The 23,368-nt window shown below is 41.2% G+C and overlaps 1 protein-coding gene and 1 pseudogene across 2 annotated transcripts in view; both read right to left on the bottom strand.

Annotated features, from left to right (window-relative positions):
- Positions 1-23,368, bottom strand: part of LOC101726140 (liver carboxylesterase 1) — a 37,130-nt gene that overhangs the window by 8,309 nt on the left and 5,453 nt on the right. For both annotated transcript variants that reach the window (XM_004847907.4, XM_087206330.1), the window contains 9 exons: positions 22,016-22,160; positions 19,703-19,836; positions 17,668-17,821; positions 16,869-16,973; positions 14,268-14,372; positions 12,567-12,605; positions 6,404-6,544; positions 5,218-5,298; positions 4,814-4,961 (listed from right to left, as the gene is read on the bottom strand). In XM_004847907.4, the coding sequence (XP_004847964.2) occupies positions 4,814-4,961; positions 5,218-5,298; positions 6,404-6,544; positions 12,567-12,605; positions 14,268-14,372; positions 16,869-16,973; positions 17,668-17,821; positions 19,703-19,836; positions 22,016-22,160 (1,052 nt within the window). The remainder of the gene's footprint in view (positions 1-4,813; positions 4,962-5,217; positions 5,299-6,403; positions 6,545-12,566; positions 12,606-14,267; positions 14,373-16,868; positions 16,974-17,667; positions 17,822-19,702; positions 19,837-22,015; positions 22,161-23,368) is intronic.
- On the bottom strand, positions 18,142-18,320 carry LOC147830678 (U2 spliceosomal RNA; annotated as a pseudogene).

Here is a 23,368-nt window from a genome sequence, read left to right as displayed (position 1 = left end):
TCTCATCTTCGATAAAGGAGCCAAACACCCTCACTGGAGGAAAGACAGCCTCTTTAATAAATGGTGCTGGTGGGCTGGGGATTTTGCTCAGTGGTTTCGCTACCTGCTGTGCAAGTGCAAGGAACTGAGTTCGATCCCTGGTACCAAAAAAAAAATGGTGCTGGAAAAATTGGGTTTCAACTTGCCAAAGATTAAAACTAGACCTATATCTCTCCCCATGCACTAAACTAAAATCAAAATGGATTAAAGATCTAAATATTAAAATAGAAACTCTGAACCAGTTGGAACAGAGGTTAGGTAGAACTCTTGAAGACATCGGTGTAGAAAAAGATTTTATGAACAAAACCCAGTTGCCCATGAACTAGCACAAACAAGCAACAAGTGGGATCTCTTCTTATTAAAAAGCTTCTGCACAGCAAGAGAAACCACCAGCAGTATGAAGAGACAACCCACAATGTGGGAAAAAATCTTCACCTGATTTTCCTCAGACAAAGGTCTACTATCTTGAATCTATAAAGAACTTAAGAAGTTCAGACCTCCCAAATGTAAAGACCCAATCTGAAAATGGGCATCTGAAATGAACAGACATTTCTCAGAAAAAGAAGTAGAAATAGCAAATAAATACATGAAAAAATGTTCCACATCACTGGTCATTCAAGAGATGCAAATGAATACAATGCTGAGATTCTACCTCACTCCAGTAAGAATGGCTGCTATCATGAAATCAATGAATAACAAATGCTGGTGGAGCTGTGGGGAAAGAGGAACCCTGCTCCACTGCTGATGGGAGTGTAGACTGGTGCAACCACTGTGGAAATCAGTATGGTGATACCTCAAAGAACAAGGACTGGAAGTCCCATTTGACCCCGCTATTCCCCTGCTGGGGATCTTCCCCAAAGAATTAAAAGAATCATACCACAGTGATATATGTGCACCCAAGTTCATTGCAGCACAGGTTGTGATAGCTAAAACTTGGAAGCAGCCCAAATCCCCATCAACTGGAGACTGGATAAAGAAATTTTTTTTTAATAAAATGGAGTACTACTCAGCCATAAATAATGAGAAATTAGAGACATTTATAACTAAGTGGATGCACATTGAGGTGATACTCTTAAGTGAAATAAATAGGACACACATGTATAAATACTGAATAGTTTCTCTGGTGTGAGAAACTGAAAGTGTAAATAAGGACTAAAATGTATAATAGGTAATGTGAAATAGGAAGGAAAGGGGCAAAGGGGAAGGAAGTGGGAGGGCTAGGGGAAAGGATAGAAGGGAATGGTGTTAATATGAGAAAATGGAAAAATAGGAACAAAAACTTTGTAAATAGGGAGGAATGAAAGGGTTAAAGGGAGGGCTGGGCAATGGTGAAAAATAAGAACCAAGAGAGACTATGTAAAGGTGCAAATTTCCAATGATGAATGTCATTACATTGTATACCTAAAATGTACCAATGATTAGAATGAATAATCGATAATGCAAGATAGGAAGAAAAGGTCCAAAGGGGTAGGAGTATTGGGAGGGGCTGGGGAAAGGAAAGAAGGGAAGGGAAAAATGATGAGAAATGGAAAAAATGGAAATAAAGCCTCTGTACATAGGGAAGGGTGGAGGGGGTGAAGGGAGGGCTAGGAATGGGGAAAAAATAAGAACCAAGATGCATTATGTAAAGGTACAGTTCCTAATGAGAAATGTAATTGTGTTGTATACCTAAAATGTACCAATAAAAGAATTTAACATTAAAAAAATATTCCTGTGGTCTAGTCCAGTAACTTCACTTCTACAGCCTAATGTTTGTAAAATTTCTAGAGATATGGTAAAGATTTATGCATGTAACACTCAACAAAATGTTCTTTGTAGCATCAAAATATATTCAGCCAGCCTAAATATCCAATAGGAAAGGAATAGTAAATTTTAAGTACCGACTCTATGAAAAAAATAGATATTTTCAATGGAATTTTATTGACACTGAGGAAATTCTTATAATGATCTCTGAACAAAATTGTCATATAAAATTAATTTTTAAATGATGTGAAAGTTATAGAAAAGTTATTAGAAGATATACTGGAAAAAATTTACAGGAGATATTGCTGAGCATAGGAATTTTTAGTGATATCTAGTGTCTTTTTCATGCATTCCCATATTTTTAAAACTTCCTACAATTTTAACTTATTAATTTATATCAGGAACATTCTTTTAACCAGGAAGAGTGAAACAAATACAAAAATGAAAATTGATAAAATCTGTGAAGTGCTCACAGAAAGATTCTGACTCAAATGTATAAAATATCAGATGAAAGTTATAAACCCAGTGTGGGGGGAACTACAGGCTATGTAGGCAGGAACACCTAGATCAGACATACAGGAAGAGGCACACCTGAATTCATGGTAGCACAGATTGTACCCCAGTGAGCCTTGGGAAAAGGGCTTCACCAGGACCTTCAGGAGAAGGAAGCGGTAGCTAGCACCTGTGTATCAATGTTCTGAGGGGCACTTGGGCACCTATTTCATCCACGGTAGGTAGGGTTTATCCTCCTATAAAGCACTGAAGTTTAAAACTCTTCCAATTTAGCACAATCAACCAGAGAAACATTTTTTTGGCTTGAGACTAGAAAAATGAAAGATTCTATCAACAAAAAGTGTCATATTAAGTCTCCCCAAATGACACCCCAGAAGGAGATATGATATGTAATCAAACTATATAGTGAATGATTAAATTTTTAAAAATTATTATAGTAAAAGACACATTGCCACTAATCCCTCTCAAAAAATACTCCCCCTTGCTTTGGGCACACTTATCCCATCATTCTTGCTACTTTCTACAGCAGTTCTGGAGGTCCTTTTTCATGGGTCTCTTTATAATTGTACTTTAAAATATATGGTGAATGCTGCTGCTGAATGCCATCCAGTGGAAAGGCAGGCTCATAAAAACATCACAGTGTGTCCTCATCTACCTTATTCACTGGATTTTCCACCATGTGACTTCTGGCTCTTCTTAAAGTCAAAACAACCCTGAAAGATTTGAGTCAACTCAGAACATCAAGGTAGCCCTGATAGTATAACCAAAGACACCCAAGAAAGAGGACTTCTGGAACTGCTTCAGAAAGTGGCAGGAATTATGGAATAAGTGTGTTCAAAGTGAGGGGGATTAATGGCAATGTACTGTAATAAATTTTTAAAATGTAAATATTCATCATACATTTTGTTCACACCACATACTTCCTTCTGGGTGGGCTCAGGCATCCCTAACTTTGCATTCCACCCACACAGCCTTGGGACAATGTGGAAAGGTCCCATGATAGATTTCACTCTGGCCCTCATCTTGCCTATTGCTCTACACACTGAGACAGACAGAAGCCAACCAGACATGATCACACTGTAGATCTTCTCTCCATGCTCCTTCTCCTATTCCTCCTTTTTGGACTTCTTGATCCTAAGCAATCACTGATGCTGTGTTTCACACCCAGCTTCCGCCAGCTCTATTAGTTTTATCAGACTACTTGCAGCTACCTCTGACCTTGGAAACCTCTGAAGGTTAGTTTTTTTTTGTTTTTTGTTTTTGGTACCGGGGATCGAACTCATGTCCTTGTGCTTGCGAGGCAGGCGGCAGAACCACTGAGCTAAATCCCCGGCCCTGAAGGTTAATTTTAGGTGTCAGCTTACCTGGGTTAAAGACAATTAAGGGAAAGGATAAAGCATTATTTGGGGGTGTTTCTCTAAGGGTGTTCCCAGGGGAGAGTAACGTGTGAGTCTGTAGGCTAAGAGAGAAAGGTGCACCCTCAATGTGGCCAAAAGAGTTGGCTAGGGTTAAGGGTGGGGGAGAAAAAGACTGAGCACAGGTGATTTCTTCTCCTATAGCTAAGACACTTCTCCTCCTGTTCTTGGACATTAGAAGTCCAGGATCTCTGGCCTTTGGGCTTCAGAACTTGTATCAGTAGCCCACAAGGGTCTTGGACCTTTGGCATCAAATAAGAATTACATTTTTGACTTCTGTGTCCAGAGGACTCCAGACTTGGCCTGAGCTGTGTTACCAGTATTCCAGATTCTCTGGGATGCTGACAACTAATGGTGGAACTTTTTAACCTCCATAATCCCATGAGCTAAATTCCCCAGTAAATCCCCTCATCCATCCATCTAGATACATTCTATTTGTTCAGTCTCTCTAGAGACCCTAATACATCTTCAAAGATTCTTCATTTGATATTTGTACTCCGTCCCCTTTACCATCATAACTGCAAGGAAAGTGCTGCTGTGGGAAACACTGTTGATGCCTCAGCTGTATCTCCTGATTCTGGAAAGGCCAGCCTGACTTCCAACTCCAGCATCTAAGGGCTTTCTCTGGTCATCACTGACTACTCTGCCCACGTTTGCAGCAGGTCAAAGCACTACAAATTTAACAATCCCTTGAAACAGCCTTTAACCTATGACCAGTGGTTATTCATGGGTAAATATCCATTCCCCATGCCACTCAGACAGGATATTCCCAAGATGTGTCTTCTGTGATTCCCAGTTCCAGTGGTATACAGGGTACACGTTCTTGGCAGCACATCATGGATGAGCAACCCTCTTATTCCTATATCACTTCTTCATCACCTCACTGGTATCTTCTGGGGTCACTTTTCTAAGTAATTTCTTGGATTTGCAACCTTTTCTTAAGAGGCTGTAGCAGATATCAGAATTAGAAAGCATCCCTCAGGCAATATGGAATCAGTCATAAAGGTCTGACTCTTATCAATTTCCACATCTCACTATGCTCACAGGTGGAGAGGTGAGATGATGAGTAAGTGTCCTTCTCTTCTCCAACCTCTGGAACTCACCTCTGTGGCCACGAGCCACAATCACAGATGGAACAGCAAACATCACATCTCCCATCAAGGCGAGAAACAGGTCTTTCTTTTTGACAGGGTCCTCTGTGCCTCCTAAATACTCCTCAGTGGCCACTGGAATCAGTTCCTCAGAGATGTTCTGAAATGAATCAAGAAAAGGATCACCCCCACTTGGTGAGTAAGTCAGCTTCTCCTGCAAAGGAGGAAGGTTTGTGTGAATTATGAACCTGTTGGGCCCTGTGAAAATTCCTCCTGGAGCAATAAAGTGGGAAAGAGAAGAATGGGAACAAAACTCCAGGTCTCAGATGTTTTACCATTGAATTGGTCTGTGATTTGGGGCTGGATGCCTGCATTTCATTGACTCAACCAATTTCCATGACTCCTTAGACACTTACTGTAAGATGATAGGACTTCCACAAGAGTGATGTGGCTGTCTTTTGGTCCAGCTTGCCTTCAGAGAGTGGAAAGCCCATCATCTGTTAAAAAATATGGTCATGAATTTGTGAACCATTGGGAATTAACAAGAAGAACCAAATCAGTCAACCAACCAAATCAGTACACAATGAAAGTCCTGTTTTTCAGGTCTTAACGGGCCCTTGTCTTCAATAAATGTGGTTTCCAAGCTTGGCTGCAATACTGAACTGTAACACTCAGCCTTGCCTTTGAGCTGTGGCACTTAGCTGTGACACTGAGCTGTAACACTTGGGTATAGCACTGAGCTGCTCTGCTCTGCCCCAACATTGGGAGCTATTGTATTCCAGCCTGACTCTCTTGGACTCCCAGCTCCTTCCCCTTCCTGGGGTTCCTTGTATTTTTAACCTGCACAATTACTATTTCTGCAGACCTCTCAACAGGGTTCTTAAATGAGAAGGCAGAGTGTCAGGAGGAATTCTACATAATTTTCGGAAAAATTATTTCACAATTAAATTATGATTCAGCCTAATTCTCCTGTCTACAGACCAGCTATGGCATGTTGAGACATAACTCCATCTTTGCCTCCAGTCATAGCTAAAACCTCAATGGTCCAATGATGCTGTGATACTCCAGGACAGGATTACATCATCTGAAGACATCCCAAGGAGAAACTAAATCTTCATCTGCATAGTTATTCATTGTTCTAAGGTTATCACCGCCACTGCCCTCTGAGTCATCTATTACATTTGTTATTCCCAGTGTATCGAATGAAAGTGTGGAAATCTCAGTGTCTTTGTCTTTGCTGCCCAGAGCAGCATAGATCAGGCCCAAAACTCAGCTTCTTCTCTAAGTCTCATTTACATTTATATATTAATTAATTTGCCTTGTGCTGTTGTGGCCTACAGGAGACTAGGACTTAACTGCAGAGGTTCCAGTAATGTCCCCTTTCCCTGTTTCTTACAGCAGAGTGTTTGGGATGAGGGTTCACAGGGATATACCATCCAGGGCACAGCAGAGCCATCCTAAAACAGGTTTCCAAGGAAATGTCCACTCATGCCAATTGGACATATGCCCTGGACTCAAAAAAGGGTTGGATAAAGAAGAGTTCATGAGATCTAATGATGATAGAGGTTTGAGGGTGAATCTAAAGGACATCTGGATTCTCACCGTTGGAATATACCAGCCAAACTCTTGCTTGTTGATTCCCACGATGTAGGGGACAGTGCTGAAGTTCTTTCCAGCCAGAATCTCTTCTGGTGCTTTTGGCAGCACCACTCCATCAATCACAGTGGTCAGGAAGGGATACCTCTAGGTAAGAGAGCAGCAGTTTTCTGTGACTCCACTTGTCCAGGCACCACCACGTCCCCCTCTCTGCCCATCTGAAGGCAAGACCAGTACCTCAGAACTGCATGGCCATGAGCAGTGACCACAGAAGCTCAACCTCTTAAAAAGAGGGCCAGGTCACTGTGACCTCAGAGGACAGGAGAGTTACTGGTTAGGTCATGAAAGGGTGGAAAACTTCACTCAAAGTAAATACAGGTTTAGTACTCCTTATTCAAAATGCTGGTGATCAGAAGTGTTCCTGATTTGGAATTGTTTTCAGAGTTTGGAATATTGGCATATACATCCTGGAGATGAGATACAAGTTCAAGCATGAAACTCATTTACTTCTCATATACATCTTACACAGAGAATGAAGGTAATTTTATACAATATTTTCAAAGTATCTGTGTGGGCATTGTGGAGGGCACTTGTTGCCTTATGTCAGCCCTCAAAACATTTTGGATTTAGGAGGATTTTGGATTTCATATTTTCATATTAGGAAAATATGTCAGATAGGTAGATTAATCTGTCAGACAGGTAGATTAGATAGTTCATTCAGTCTATATATGCATATACACTCATATACATGCATAATATGTGATTCAATTTGAAATCTATCTATCTATCTATCTATCTATCTATCTTCCTATCTTTCTATAGTTGATTCTTGTCACTCACAATAGGAATGCCCTATAAAATTGCCATGAACACTGAACTAGTGAACACAGAGCCATTGCTCTGAGGGGAATTTAGAATGAGCCTCTGGTTATATTTTTTGTCATTTGTTGTATATATAAGTTTTTGTTTTAAGACACTTACAAATTAAAAGAATCATACCCCAGTGATATATGTGCACCCATATTCACAGCAGCACAGTTTGTAATAGCTAAAGCTTGGAAGCAGCCCAAGTGCCCATCAACTGGAAACTGGATAAAGAAAATGTGGGTTTTTTTATAAAATGGAATACTACTCAGCCATAAAGAACGAAAAACTAGAGTCATTTATACCTAAATGGATGCATATCGAGGCCATACTCTTAAGTGAAATAAATAGGACACACATGTGTAAATACTGAACAGTTTCACTAGTGTGAGAAACTGATAGTGTAAACAAGGGTTAAAGTGATTAAAATGAACAATTGATAATTTGAAATAGGAAAAAAGGTCCAAAGATGAAGCAGTGAAGGGAGGGGAAGGGGAAAGGAAAAGAGGGAAAGGAAAAACTATGAGAAAAGAAAAAAAAATGGAAATGAAATCTATGTAAATAGGGAAGGGTGGAGAGGGTGAAAGGTGCACAGGTAATGGGAGGAAAAAAAGGAACCAAGATACATCATGTACAGTTACAAACACCCAATGATAAATGTAAATGATTTGTATACCTAAAATGTACCAATAAAAGAACTAAAAAAAAAGACACTTATGTAATACAAATTTCTCAAAAAGAACTAATTGCAACTAGTATTTATTAGTGATAAAACACCAGTCAGAAAGGGCTTAACATTTTCTTTAGCTTCAGCCTCCCAATGATGCTGTTCACTATACTTTTTTTTCATTAAGTTTATTGGTACATCTTAGGTATACAATACAGTTATATTCATCATTGGGATCTTATACCTTTACATGATGTATCTTGGTTTTTATTTTTTTCCCCATTCCCCTGCCCTCCCTTCACCCCCTCCATCCTTTCCTATTTACAAAGACTTTATTTCCATTTTTTCCTTTTCTCATATTTTTTCTTTTCCTTTCTTTCCTCTCCCCTACCTTTCCCACTTCCCCTAATCCTTTAGACCTTTTCTTCCTTTTCCACATTATCAATTATACATTTTGAACCTTATTTACACTTCTAGTTTACAGCCCAATTGGCCAGCAACTGGAGACTGGATAAAGAAGATGTGGTTTTTCTAAAAAATGGAGTACTACTTAGCCATAAAGAATGAGAAACTAGAGACATTTAGAGCTAAATGGATGCACGTTGAGGTCATACTCTTAAGTGAAATAAATAGGACACACATGTGTAAATACTGAATAGTTTCTCTGGTGTGAAACACTATACTTTTTAATACTTCATCATTTTATGAATTCACAAATTTATCTTTTTTCCACAGATGTATCACACACTATTGATATTATATTACCACTTCCCAGAATGTACTCACCTCCAGACAGTTAAATCTCTTTCTCTTTTGGATGCACTATGTTGTTCACTCATTAACACTGAACTCATAGTCAACAACCCTATAGCCCAAGCCCGAAGGAAGCTCATGTATCACCTGTATTTTCTCTTTAAGGCACATCATGGACTCCTGTGTTTAGGAACCCTAGATGGCACTTTAATACTATGATCAGGAGCTGTTTTAAACAGATAAATGACTAACAAAAAACACCAAAATGACCGAAAAATCCCACCCCATGTCACTAAATATACCACAAATGAACAGTCCTAGTATGGATAATGAAACAAGACAGAGTACTGCTTTATTTGATTTCAGATGGGAGCATATGCATCACATGACTAAGTTCTCACTGTTCTGCACATATCTGCCAACGACCACAAAATGCTGTGAGTTTGACACCGCCGTCACAAGTACATTTTTGCAAATAGGTGAATTCACAAGAACTGAAACTATGACCATTATGGATCAACAGTACATATGTACTATGTACTGTACTATGTACCTATCAATCTATCCATCTATAAGCAGAGCTCCTACTAACAAAAGGGTTGCTTTGTGAAGGAACTGAGCTCCTCACCCTCAAGTTGCCTCAATTAAGAAGTGATAGAGCATTGCTATATAATAAGACAGGCCCTTGGCTTGTCTCCATGTATTTTTTTTTCTTCCACAGAATATTTTGTCTCAGAAATGTAGCAGTTTGTGCTGCTGGGCAGCTCCTGCCCAATGTATCAAAATATTTTGGACCTGTTTGAACTTCCTGCCCTCTCAGGAATGTTCTGTTAGTTCCATCCCTCTTAGGAATGTTCTATTAGCTCTGCCTTTTTCAGGAATGTTCTGTAACTCTGCTCCCTTGCTTCAGTGAGCATGCTCACCCACTATGCCTTTCAGGAATATCCTGTAACTCCACCCTTCTGCTTCAGTGAGCATGCTCACCTACCTTGTAGATTCCTTTATAAGGAGACTCTCATTTCTGGTAGAACACTCAGACTTAGACGTACAAACTCCTCTGAGCCCACCAGTGTAATAAAGTTTTTTCTCCTTCTCTTCAAGTGACCACTGGATTCTTGAGTTGAGTCTTCAAATTGTAACACTGTAGCACTTGGCTGTGCCTCAGAGCTGTAACACTTGGCTAGAGCACTGAGCTGTTCTTCTTTGCCACAACAGAAGAACACCATGAAGAAAAGAATCTGGAGTGAGCTAACACTATATTGACAAATACATTAATTTTCAGTTTTATCTTTGATGAAAAACATGGTCACAGATTAAGTGGAAACTGATTTACATGTGACCGTTTGGAAAGATGGTTCTGGGTACAATTGTATGTCTCATTCAGTCACAACGGTATAGTTGTGAACAACAAGTATTCTGGAGTTACACTACTTGGATCTGAATTCTGGATCTGCTACTTACCAGCTGGTAACTTGGGAAAGTAACTTCATGTGTGTGTACCTGGGTTTTCTCATTTATGAAAACATAGGGAGCAAATGACTGACCACAGGCAAATGCTCTCAGCACAGCACCTGGTACCTGGAAATGGCTCAATAAATATCATTTATCATTCACTGGCAGTGCTATTAGATTCCACATGAGCACCAGGCCTTTCTCCTATTTCAGCTCCGTACTACAAGGCCATAATTCTCTCCAGAACAGAGAGAATGGGACAGCTTCTAGGATTTGAAATTCTATGGTTGGCAGGACCTGTGACCACTCTGCAAGAGTAGTGAAGGATGGGCCAGTCCTGGATATCTGAAGGACAGGTTTGGTAAAGTGAGTAGGATTGGATCCAGAATGAAGTACTCAAATCATAATCCAACTGGGCTGAGACTAGAGAACAGGATCTGGATACATCAGAAAGGGCTTCTGGGGTTGCTGGCAAAAGGAAGAATATACACAACAGGACACATGGAGTAGGTGCTTGCCATCTGCAGTTGACTGATTGAATAGTATTAAGGATGAACACTATTGATAGGTGAAAAGAGGGTGGGAATTTCCAAACAGTAGGACAAGCCCAAGCAAAGGGAGGCAGGTGTCAGTCTCCTTAGTTAAGCTAATCCCAGGAACTGCATAGAGGCCTGGGTTTGGAAAACTGCTTCAGGGCAGGGATAAAGGCCATGGCCATTTGATGGAGCATTTGTTTAGCACAATATCTGGCACATCTCTGACACTCTGCTATGTTTTGAGGTCTAACTGAGTAAAGGTGAGGGGTTTTGTCTTGTAAACAAGGCCAAGTTTTTAAACAGGGAGATGACATGCTCTAAATATTTAGAAGCGCAATTCTGGTTAGACAACCAGGTGTGGGAGTAGTGAGGGAAAGCTAAAGTAGAAAATAATAAAAGTCTAGAAGACAGATGATGAGGGCCTGAGTCAGGCAGCATCCCTGAGGGGAACCGTGAGAAAAACAGTGATTGCTGATGTTCCCTCAGCGGATACTGTGGCTGTCCCATGGGGCCACAGGACAGCCTCTCTCTTCTCTTTTTTTTCTCACATCCCACACTCTGTCTTTCAGCAAGTCCTGTCCTTCAAAAACTTTCTGATCTCACCCACTTGTCTCAGCCCCACTGCTCCAACCCTGGTGTAATCCACCTTGCCTTGGCTGCTACAGCACAGTGGCCTCCCAGCTGGTCTCTCTACATCTGCCTTGCCCTTCCTCCTGTGTAGTCTATAATGCAATCAGAGATCTTGTGAAATGTAAGGTCCCATCACTACTCTGTTCACAACCCTTGAACACCATCTGCCCACCTCATTTTGAATCACAACCTGATTCCTCCCACTGACCACCCCATCTTCACCTCTCTCATTTCCTCTCTCAAGTCACCACTTCAAAAACACTGGCCTACTGCATTAGGGGCTTTGCAGCTTCTGATTGTTCTGCCTGGAACACTCCTCCTTCAGTTTTCCTGACAGCTTATTCTGTCTCATTTGGAGCCAGATGTCAAGCCATCCCTATCCCCACAATTTATCTTCACATTACTGCCCACCTCTGTCTCCATTTCCCATTTCCTTTTTTTTTAACCTTCACTCTGACCGTCACTGAACAGATCACACCTTTTGCCTAGTTTTTCTACTGTACATTCCTTTCACTGGAATGGAAGGCTTCAGGAAGGCAGAGAAACTTGTCTGTTTACCTGCTACATCCCAGCTACTACAGTTTCTGCTATAATAGAATGTGCTCCTGAAATCTTTGCAGAATAGATGAATAGATCTCATTTCATCCTCACAAAGCTTCCAAGAGAAGTGCTATGATCCCCAGGGAAGGAGCAGAGGACAGGATTTTAAAATGCTGTAGCGTTAATATCACCAGACCTAGGAAACCCACTGGGAGGTGGGAGTGGAGGAAGAAGGAGATGGGAGGGGACTGTGGGAGTTTTCTGGGTGATGGGAAAAAGGATAGTGTCCACAGGACTGAGATTCTATGCTCCTTTCAGGTATAGCTTATCAATCCTGTGTTCTCTCAAATTTGTCCTCTTCAATCTGTGTCCTGAGCCCCTTACCTAGTTCTCACTGCCTCCAGAGAGTAGAAAGTTCTAGTGAGACATAGTCCTACAGGGCCATTTAGGGAGCAGAAAATGCAAATGAGAAGGGAATGGGTTAGTCTAAGGGATACAGAGCTGCTAACTAGGAGAAATGGACTGGAAGTCAAGGAAGTATATTCCTGTCCTGCCTCTGATTCTTTTGGCTGTGTTAACCAGAAAGTCACTACCCCTCCTCTGCCTCAGAAATATACACACAAGGAGTGACTATGATTCCACAAAGGAGATTTCTTTCATTTTCATGAGTAGGTGCTTAAAGGTATTAACATTCAAAACCTGTAATAAAAAAAGCAAAGGTCCTTACCTCTCTGGGGTCTCCATGTAAATTGAGAGTAAAAAATTTCTGGAAAACAAAGGGAGAGGATGGGGTAAGAAAGTTTCCTTGGGAGAAGCTCATCCTCTGAGCTGTGCCCCCCTCCCCCAAAGGAAAGGTATGTATTCTCACCTAGTGCCTCCCTGGCTGGGCCTAGCAAAAGTGGGCAGGATATGAGCTCCACTGGGCATGAGCAAAGTGTAGAGGAGTAAGCCAGGGAAGGACAATAATGGAAGGGCAGACTATGAGACCCTGCACCAAGGTCACTGGAACTCTGGACAGGAAGTCCACTATTTTGCCTACCTTTCCTTATTAGCTGGGTCTTCTTGTGCCACTAGAGAAGCTGAAATATTTGCCTCTTTCCTGGCATTAGAAGGCAGTCTTGTTTTAATTCTTTAATAACATTTGTCACTTTATATGAACTATGAACCAAAACTCAAGCCCCAAAATCACACTGGACTCAATCCATGGGCATATAGGCAGTCCTCTCTATTCTACTGGTCTGCCATGGAAATACTGGAATATCTTCCAGTTTCCAACATCTAGATAGAGAAATCAGGGACTCAGGTGACTTCTGGGCTCACATTTATACCTTCCCCTACAAATGAGTAGTTCCCATGGGCCCTGATGCTGTATTCTTAGGATGTTTATCCTGCTGAGCTTCCCTGTGAGGACAAACTGACATGATTACTCATCAGTCTTTCAGTGTCATCTGTTCTATGGAGCATCCCACCTGGCTACAGTGAATGTGCCCTTTCTCTGTGTCCCCACTTCATTTAACCCATGAAGTATTTGGATGTGCTTCTCTTTGGACAATTTCTTGTTAGCAGGGACTTAGCTCAATTTATATCTGTTCACTCCCCTTGACACTCTTCTTATACACATTTACCATGGGTGGATGCATGAATATATGGCTATATGGAGAGGCTCAATACATAGAGTATTGGTGAATTGGATGAACATATGTATAGAGAATGGAAACTAGAAAATAGATGATGGATGGATTATTGCTTTTGTTGGAATGATGACGGAGTATAGATATGATAGCTGGATGATGCATGGATTTCAAAATTGAAGGAAGAGGAATAATTCACTATAGATGAATTGATATTTGATTTATAGCAGTAGATCAATGGATTGGTCAGATTAGTGGCTGCATAGATGGATAATTAGAAAATGGATTAAAAAATGGGTGAATGGATGGATTGATGAGTGAATGGGTAGAGAGATGTTTATTCTATAATCATAACTGAAGTAGAATCTTAGAAAATTGGATTATTGTAAGGTTACAATTTAGATAGATTCCTAATCAACCATTAGATATATTGACACTTTTCAGAAAATCTTTGTGCTTAGTATCTTAAGCCCAAAATTCAAGATTGTGGTTACTTCTGTGAATATAAAATATTTAATTTCTTACAAATATATCTGAATAAATAATGGCAAAATATTGTTTTGAAAGAGTTGGGGGATTATATAATTTTTATTACATTATTTTTGGATATTTTTGGCATTTGAGGTATTTCACAATAAAAATGGAAATACAAAATACCCAGTTTGGATCAGGAGGTTGAAACTCCCCAGGACAGGTGAGAAATTGTTCCAGGTGATTTATTTAGGACAACAGGAGAGCTGAATGGCTAGTCTAGGACCAAGTACACAGGGTGGGGGCACTAAACTGGACATGCTCACCATTTTCAGTGTCGTCTCCAAGAGCTCTTCCTCTGTCTTCTGGCGCAGGCAGTGAACCATGGCAGCTGATGTGATGGTTTCACATCCCGCAATAATAGCAACTTGCTGCAGAGATCATAGACAACAGAGGAGTTCAAGAACAATGTTCCTTCCCTTTATCAGTACTGACAGAGGGGCTTTATCTCATGGCAAAATTTTGAATGCAACAGTGGGAAGTAGTAACCAGAAATACTCTAGACCAAGAAGTGTAGCTTCTGGGTTCCTCAAAGTGTTGCCTCAGTTACTAAATGTGGCATAAGCCAGTTACACAGTAGCTGTGTCTTCTGTAACCTTATCTCTGTTAAAATGGTTTGATGATCTGAAAACTGAATATCTGAAGATTAGCAGTGTAGATTGATATTGTTTTAAGAGTGGAATCACAAATTCAATTTTCTAGTTTTTAATTCCATTGGTAGAAAGAACTATTAAGTAAACCATTCATTTTCTAAAACAGAAAATAAAGCTAATACTCTGAAACTAAAGAGGAGTTTCTAAACCCACAGGCAGATGTGGTGGGCATATGTACTGGAGGCAAACTTCAGCTAGAGAAGAAGTCTTAGATGGATTGAGGCATGCATTAAGATGGGAGCATGGTGAGTATGCCCGGGCTGCCCAGAGCCTCATACATGTTGTATTGTAAAATCAATGCTGGGGAGGGGAGGAAAAGGAGGGAGAAAGAGAGAAAAGAGGGAGGAAGGGAGGGAGGGAGGAATGGAGGAGGAGGAGGAGGAGAGAGAGTGAAACAAAAGTATTGGCTTTCTTTCACTGTACAATTTCTAATTTCTGTTTGTTCAGTAAATACAACCTCATACCTGCCACCTCTGTTTCCATGAATAATAAGTTCCTCCTTCTTGAACTAACCTTGGCATGTGGCCATATGTTGCAATAATCAAAGAATTCCAAACAAAATCTCAAAAGTTCTACAAATTCTTTTATTTTGTTTTTTATTTATACTTCAAATCTCTTATGAGAGAAGCCATATGGTATTTAAATGTGCATGTCTGATCTATTTTACTCAACATCATACTTTCAAAGGGCATCCATTTTCCTACAAATAAAATATAGATAAAAGGAAGCAGGGAGCTAGATCTTTTGCAAATTGGAAGAGGACCAAGAGATGGAGAGAGAGAAGGCAGGGGAAGTGGATGTAAAATAATTAAGATGTGTCATGTACATGTACCAACTATCCACAATGAATGTAATCATTATATGGAACAAACTACCTAAAAATTAAAAAAAGAAAGATAATAAGGGAAGGGAATCTAGAGACAGAGGGAGGGAAGAGGGAGGGAAGAGGGAGGGGGAAAAAGAATAAAAGAATCAAGACATGTTAAGTACATACAACTATTTTCTCAGATGAATATAAACATTCGTACTGCAAACATGTATTAATAAAATTTTTTCTAAATTCTACAAATTCTTGGTGCCTCCATTTCTTCCCTCCTGCTACATCTGGATGCTGCTCTAACTATTCCACCAAAACCAGCTCTCACAGATCTACCCAAGCCCTTCACATCACGAGCGCCAATGGATAGTCCTCGGAAGAGCCAACCAAATTGATCACTTTTAGCTTTGGCCTTCCACTTCTACCCAGATAAATAAAAATCCTTATCACAGTTCCATGCTGCACGGTCCGTGCCAATGTTCCCACCCTCCACTCATTCTGAGTTCCCCCTACTTTCTCTGCTCTGGCCACAGCAGCTTCTTTCACTGTCATATACTTAAGATGTTCACCTTCCTGATTCTGCCTCATCGATCACTTTTTCAGAAAGCCTTTGCTAATAACTCCCCTCCTACACTTAGGCTAAATGCCTTTATAGGATTCTGTTATCACATCAGGTTCTGTTAACTCTCCTTCATTAACTGTGTCACAATTCAAATCTTACCATTTGTGCAACTGCACAATCTCATTAAAAGGAATTGATATTTTGAAAGGTTGCAAGGTACATGTCTATGTTGAACAATTTGTTAAGTGAATGAATAGGTGGATTTTCCAGGAAGAAACCCTGGTTACAAAGTTTCACTAAGAGAGTTGGGGATTTATCTTAGTGGCACCGCGCCTGCCTCACAAGCACAAGTCCGTGAGTTCAATCCCTGGTACAAAAAAAAAAACCCAAAAAACCCAAAACCCCAAGGTTTCACTGAGAAATCCTTCTAGATCCACATCCATCAAGTGAGACCAGTAGATGTCAGACATATCAGATGTCAGATAGAGATATGAAATAATCACAAGCCCCTACCCGCTGCCCAGCCTAGCAACCTGCCTTGATGCACTTTGAGAAATGTGGTCATTGGATAGTGTGTTTTACTGGGTGTCTAATGACATGAGTTCTAGTTCCACCTGCCCCATGCTCTTGCTGACCTTGATAGATCATTTCCACTCTCTGGTCCAGTATTCTGGTTATAAATTGGGTGGATAGACCAGGCTCCTCCTTGTCCTCAGCTTCAACTATTGTCAACTCAGTGATTCTTCGATGATGTCAATTGAATCACACCACCAGAAAGACCTCTGTGGATTCCTCCAGAACATAGGAGAATGTGCAGGAGCAAGGTGAGACCTACCTCAGCACCAGCCCGAGTACTCTTCCTGAACAGACATGGAGTGAGGGCCACACCACTTTCAGAAATTGCTTGGTGGAAGAGGTTCTTGGCCAAGGGTGATAGTACCTGGCAAGAAAGTGCAGAGGAAAAGAGTTTATGCTCACAGGGAGAGGGTCAGTGACTCACTCCCACTATAACGGTTCTTCACACAGCCTTAGCCTATCATATGGAGACTCTAGAACTCACTGGACATGATATTTCTCATCTGTCCTTGCCTGATTCCTGGACTCATTCTAGGGCCCAGTTTCCCCAACATAACTTCAACAGGGTGGAGCCAGATCCCAGAGTCAGGGACTGAACAGGACATCTGTGGTACATCCTGACAATGAAAATATTGGAAATGACAGCTTGGTAAATTCCAGACACAAATTATGATTCAGCATTTTCATTATTCAGAATTTATTTTAGGAAACTGATAATGGAGGGACACCTACCCCTAAGTGAGGTGAGCCTTAGTGTTTAAATGATTAGGAAGTGGAGAGAGTCATCCAAGGTAGGAGAGGAAGAATGCCACTAGTTCAGGCTACAGCTGGAGATTCTCATAGCTCTAGGACTTTAAGCTGAGCTTTCTATTTCCTGAGAGTCAAGGGAAGTTTGGGCCTTGGTTCTCCAACATCTGATGCAGTGTAATGAGTAGAGTCACCCCTGAATTCAGGACTTGTCAGCAAAGATGCCTATGGCTAGAGTGGCTGGTCTCCAAGATGTCCTAACAGCAGCCTTGTGAAGCCCAGGAGAGGGGCCTGGTGTCAGGAGCACTTACAAGAACAGAGACGCTTTCACTTCCTGCTGACTCTCCAAAGATGGTCACAGAGTCTGGGTTTCCTCCAAAGTTGGCAATGTTGTCCTGGACCCAGTGCAGAGCAGCTACCTGGTCCAAGTGTCCCCAGTTTCCCCGGCTGTGTTTGTCCCCAGTGCTGCAAGAGAACAGGGTGAGAATGGGGGTGGGGAGGGTTGTCATGGAGAGCTTTCAGGGCCTCAGGTGGCCTAAGAACTTGCTATTGTTTGATGGGGTTTGCCTCAAAGGCTCATATGGAGGAGGCTTGGTCCTCAGTGTGGTAATTTTGGGAAATGGACACTGGACACTGATGGAATGTGATTGGGATATGGAGGATGCTGCCTTCAGGAAGAATTAATGTAGTTCTTCATGGGACTCTCGTTAGTTCTTGAAAGAAGATAGTTATAAAAGAGCAAGACTGGCCCCTCTTTACTTTCTGGTTTCTTTTATTATTTTTACATGTGTACCCACCATGATGGCATCTGCCATCAGCCAAAAGGTCTGTACCACAGCTAGCATCATGTTGTTTGGACTTTCAGGTTCAAAATTTTAAGTTAAATCCTTTTACTTATGACATACAGAGCCTCAGATACTTTGTTATAGTACACTTGATCTTAGCCAAAAGGCCAAGAAGCGATAATAGTTTGTTATAGTAGAGGAAAATGGACTAATACAGAAAACTGGTATTGAAGAGGAGGTTCATTGATATAGCTCTACTTGAAAATGTGGAAGTGACTTTGAAAAAAAGATTAGAAAAGCTTGGAGAAAGAGGCTAGAAAAAGCCTCTAAAGTGCTGTAAGTGGAATGTTATGGGTGATTTTGGTGAAGGCTCAAATGACAGGAGACTAGAAAAATAGTCTCACATAGAAATGAGGATCTAATTGGAGTAAATACTACCCTTGTTATATATTGCAGAGAACTTGTGTGAACTACATACATGACCTAGGCTTTGTGGAAGGCTAAATTTGAGAGTGATAGAATAGTTTATTTAGTGGAAGAAATTTCTAAGCAGCAAAGCATTCAGACTATGAAGTGAATAACAGTGACTGCTTTTAGTGAGATTTATGGTAAGACTGGAGAGCAAAAGGAAGTAGAGTGGAAAGATTTAGAAAATTTTCAGTTTGCATATGAAGGAACAAAGAAAAATTATGTAAGAGTAGACCCAGATGACTACTTGCTAGAGATTAACAGGGATATGAATCATCAGGACAATTGGAAAAAGGCTTAAAACCATTTCAGAAATCTTTGAGGTAGCTATTCCCATCATAAACCCAGAGGCCTTCCAGGAGACAGTGGTTTTGAAGAAAAAGCCTAGAGCATTCACCATAAGCTTGTTGACCAATGATGCCTTGGGATTCTGCTCCCTGGTCTGAGGCTACCAGGGCTATCAGAACTATAAATGCCCTTGTAAGGAAGCTGGGAACCTTCAGTAAAGGTGCAACAGACTCAATCTTTGGAGAACACTATTGCCTTGATTCTTGCATGTGCCAAATAACAAAAAGGAAATAAGTTGAGTGAACCCCTGCACTCCTCGGGGAAGCATTGTTCACTGGATTCAGAAGCTCTGACAGTCTCCTCTTCAGTCACCCATTCATTCACCTACAAGCATTCACTGATCTCATTCCAAGAAGCATCTTCTTTCTTTGTCCTGAGAAGATATGTTTCACTGAATTGTTCAGCTGCCTGCTCACTGCCATGATAGAGGACTGCAGTAGTGTGCTAGGGCAAGACAGGTTAAAGGAAATGAGTGCTAGGGGTGAAAATATGAGAAATGGGCCATGCAGGATGAAGAAGAATTTGACAAGTTAAGGAGGCATTGCATGTAGAGCAAAAGCACTGAAGCAAGAGAACAAGTTTGACTGGTGAATAATAAGATAAGTGGGGTCCAAATATTCAGAAACACAGATCCTTATTAAGGAACATAGCAAAGGTGCCTTTGAGTGCTGACATGAGCACAACTGGGTCAAAAGCCTTTGCTTGGATAAGAGAAATGTGGAGTGCAAAGAGTCCGGTACCTTACCTGAAGAACCCCCAGATTCCCAGGCGGTACTGAATGGTCACAACCACCACGTTCTCATGAGTAGAAAGTGGCACTCCATTAAAGGTTGATGCCCCACCAGATAATAAACCACCTCCATGAATCCACACCATCACCTGAAAAAGCAACCATACTGGTTATAGAAAACAGAACAGTAAGGACATAGAATTTATTGCCTATTTTGGTGGCCTACCTCTTGTAGAAGACTAAGGAGCCCATTACCCAAAGTAATGAACACAATTATGAGGCAGTCCTGGTATTTCAGTTTCATCTCAGTTATATCCTTTAGTGTGGAATTCAACTTCCCTGTGTAGGACTGATTTCTCAAGACCCACACATGCCCCTGATGGTGTCACTTCCTAATGTGCCTTCTCTGTGCCTTCTCTGCAGCACAGAATCTACCCACTTCCTAAGCCTGGCTCACATCTACCCTTCTCCAGGAAGTCTTCCATCATTTGACTAGCATTACCTGAGTCTGAATGCCTACTATATGCCAAGGTCTGTGAGAAAACTTGAAGAAAAGAAGGGATACAACAATTCTTAAGCTGTGCTTAAAAAGCTCCTACTAGAAGTAAGTAATGAGCATGGAAAATTAATACTATAATAGTATTGCTTGATAAATAAAAGAACTTATGAATTACATATCATATACTGTTTTGAGTACGTTAAGAAATAAACCGTCCACAGGGTAGGTACTAATAACTATTCCAATGATAGAAAAATTGAGACAGTTAAACTGTCCAAGTTCCTGCAGCTAATAAATAGTACCATCAGGACTTGAGCCAGGCTGTCTGGCCCCAGAGTTCATGCACCACCTAGTGTGACATCAGTGCCAGCTCTATGTGTTTAGCCAGGACTGAGATAAAGCTTGGCAGTCATCACCGAGTCCTCATATATGATTAATCCCATTTGAGGAAACACAGAATGAGAGAAGTACAGAAATTTCCCAAGGGTCTCAGCCAGTCAAAAGCACACCCAGGATTTAAACCCAAACCCCCCTGTAGTTCTCGAATCTGTGTTCATAGGTAGAAGGGCATGGGCTTTCAGGCCCTCTGTTTCTTCTACACCTATGATCACTGTTTGTATCTAGGGTAGGCATTGAGTGAAGGTCATCTATGACTGAAAACCGGACCCCAGGGCTGCTTGGCAACAATACTCTGAAGATGTTGAGATGTATCTGTGAAGCCCAGATGGCGAGATCTTTGAAAGAAGGGTTCTGCATGGTCATGATTTCATGTTACCCTAACCCCCAAATCTGTGTATACAGGGGCAATGAATACATACATAATAGAAGAAGGAAAAAATGTGGGAATATTTTTCCCTACTTCCTTAGGCCTTACAAAGCATATGTGAGACCAACCTCTAATCCACAATTTCACACTTCCTCCCTCACTCCTGCATTCCATGCCAGGGTATTCCTGGGAGATGCAATGGGTGCTAACACACCCCCTTCTTCTTCTCCAGGTACCCTTCTTTTCTAGCAGACCTTTCCCCACCCTCTGGCCTGTAAATAGCAGCCTACCTCACCTCTCACCCTTCATTTATTTTGGAATTACTGACTCATGAATTATGAGCTGCGTCACATACAATTAGGGATGAAAATGAGCCACAGAAAATCCCAGATGTTTGGCTAATAGTTAATAGCGTCTGAGGTTTCTGTCTCCTATGCCTCTGTTATGGAACAGTGAAAAATTTCACAGATGCATCTTGTTGTGCTAGGGAAAGGCCAAACACTTGGTTTAATTTCCTAGTCTATGTTCAAAGACATTGGCTTAAGATCTGAAAATCAAAGCTCTTGTCCTGGTGATTCTAATATGTGACTTCCCCTTCCCTTATCCTTGGCTTAATTTTTTAAAGAGAGTGTTGTGGATGGGGTAGTTAATGGTAGAGCTCTTATCTAGCTTGTGCAAAGCTCTGAGTTTTAAAAAATATAATGCTGTGTTACTGGTTTATCTGTAGGACTTCCAAGCTCCAACTTTATTGGATAAAACATTTTTTAGCTAATTTGAGCATTAAACTTTTAAACTAGCAACTAAAGAAATACTAGTTTTCTTTTTACTATTTTGAAAGAACCTAGAACAATTAAAATGTGCCTTTTATATGTACAGCAATCTCTTCCAGAAGCTCACTGAAGGAAACTGAGGTATTGAAAATTATTTTTCCTGTGGTCAAATAAAGCCCAGGGCCTCAGCCATGATGCCTCTGCCTTGGGCTATCTTTGTCCTTTCTAGTCTGCAATGGAACGTCCTGGATGCTGAAAGTTCCAGAGGTAAAAATCTCATTCCCACTGCTTACTGGCAGCTGGCTTTTGTTTGTCAGGTCAGCAGGAGAGTATATATTCAAGTAAAGACAGTCTTCTGAATATTCAAGAGGAAAGTTTTCCAGTCTGTTGGTAAATATCTCAGAGAGCACTGGACCTGTTCCTGTGAGCTGGGAGCACCTGGTGAGGAGAGAAAGAAGAATCCCTGAGTTCAAACAGATCTAAGCCAGGTTCTCCAGAGCCCAGGCAAAGCCTTTGACTGAGTGGTTTATTCCCATCAATAGGGTTGTTATAACAAGACTCAAGACACTTGAATGGATAGGAGGATATCTGGGGGTCCTGGTAGGAACCCTTGGATTTTCTAGGGTCTCCAAAGCCCATGCAGAGTGAGAAATCCTTGACTTCTCACTCTAATCAAACAGCACATTCTAAGAAGGCCCGATCCCACCTCCAGCCCCTCATGCTACAGTCAAGGATCAATCAGGCTTGTGCATTGGTACTGCTGAGGGGAGGCACCCATGTAACACAATGACATGGGCTCACCATTATCCACCTCCCAGCAGATCCTGAGGTGACCCAGTTTCAGGCCCAGCTGCTGTACCTGCAGTCCAGCAGCTGTCCCTCTACACAGAAAGAGTTGGGATGTGCCGCTCGAGCCACTGGGACAGGCTTCAGCTTTGGTCCCTGGGCACCTTGCAATACAGCTTAGGTCCCTTCCTTGTGTCTTCTCCAGTCTATTTGCACCAGAGAGTCCCAGTAACCTTGGAATCCTTTCAAGAGTCATTGGAAATCTGGGCTGAGAGCATTCCCTATGGTTGAAGAGTTCACAGGCTCAGGGAGCACAACACTCAGTCCGCTTAAAATCTCTGGAAGCCCCACTGAAGATGAATTGAGGCACACAAAGGCAGAATCCAAAGACTGGAATAAATAATCCCTCAGTGCGCAGGTATTGTAACACCATCATCAAGAACATTCAGGGAAATATGACTTCAATGAACAGAGTTAGGCACCAGAGAGCAACAGTTAGAGAGAAAGATGATCTATCAGAGAAATGATTCCAAATAGCCAATGTTCGTTTGTTTTAAGGAAGCTCAATAGATTTCAAGAACATAAAGGCAAAACATTCATAAATTCATTAGAGAAATTAAACAGAAAGATTGAAATGTTTAAATGAATTGAAAGCAGGCAAATGAAAAGTGCAATGAAATGAAAGGTGCATTAGGAAGCATCAAAAACAGACTTCATCAAGTGGAGCAAAAAAGCAGTGAGCTGAAAACCAGGCTATTTGTAAACACATAGCCAGAGGAGGAATAAGGAGTCAAAAACATACATCTTTGGAAAGATGACCTCTTCTATAAACAGTGCTGGGAAAACTAGCTATCCATATG

Source organism: Heterocephalus glaber, unplaced genomic scaffold (assembly GCF_053883595.1).
Source record: "Heterocephalus glaber isolate CG9 unplaced genomic scaffold, H.glaber_assembly_v1.0 deba00000071, whole genome shotgun sequence".
In the NCBI taxonomy this organism is placed as follows: Eukaryota; Metazoa; Chordata; class Mammalia; order Rodentia; family Bathyergidae; genus Heterocephalus; species Heterocephalus glaber.
Note: the sequence above shows the minus strand (reverse complement) of the source record. Positions and strands in the feature narration are given on the sequence as shown.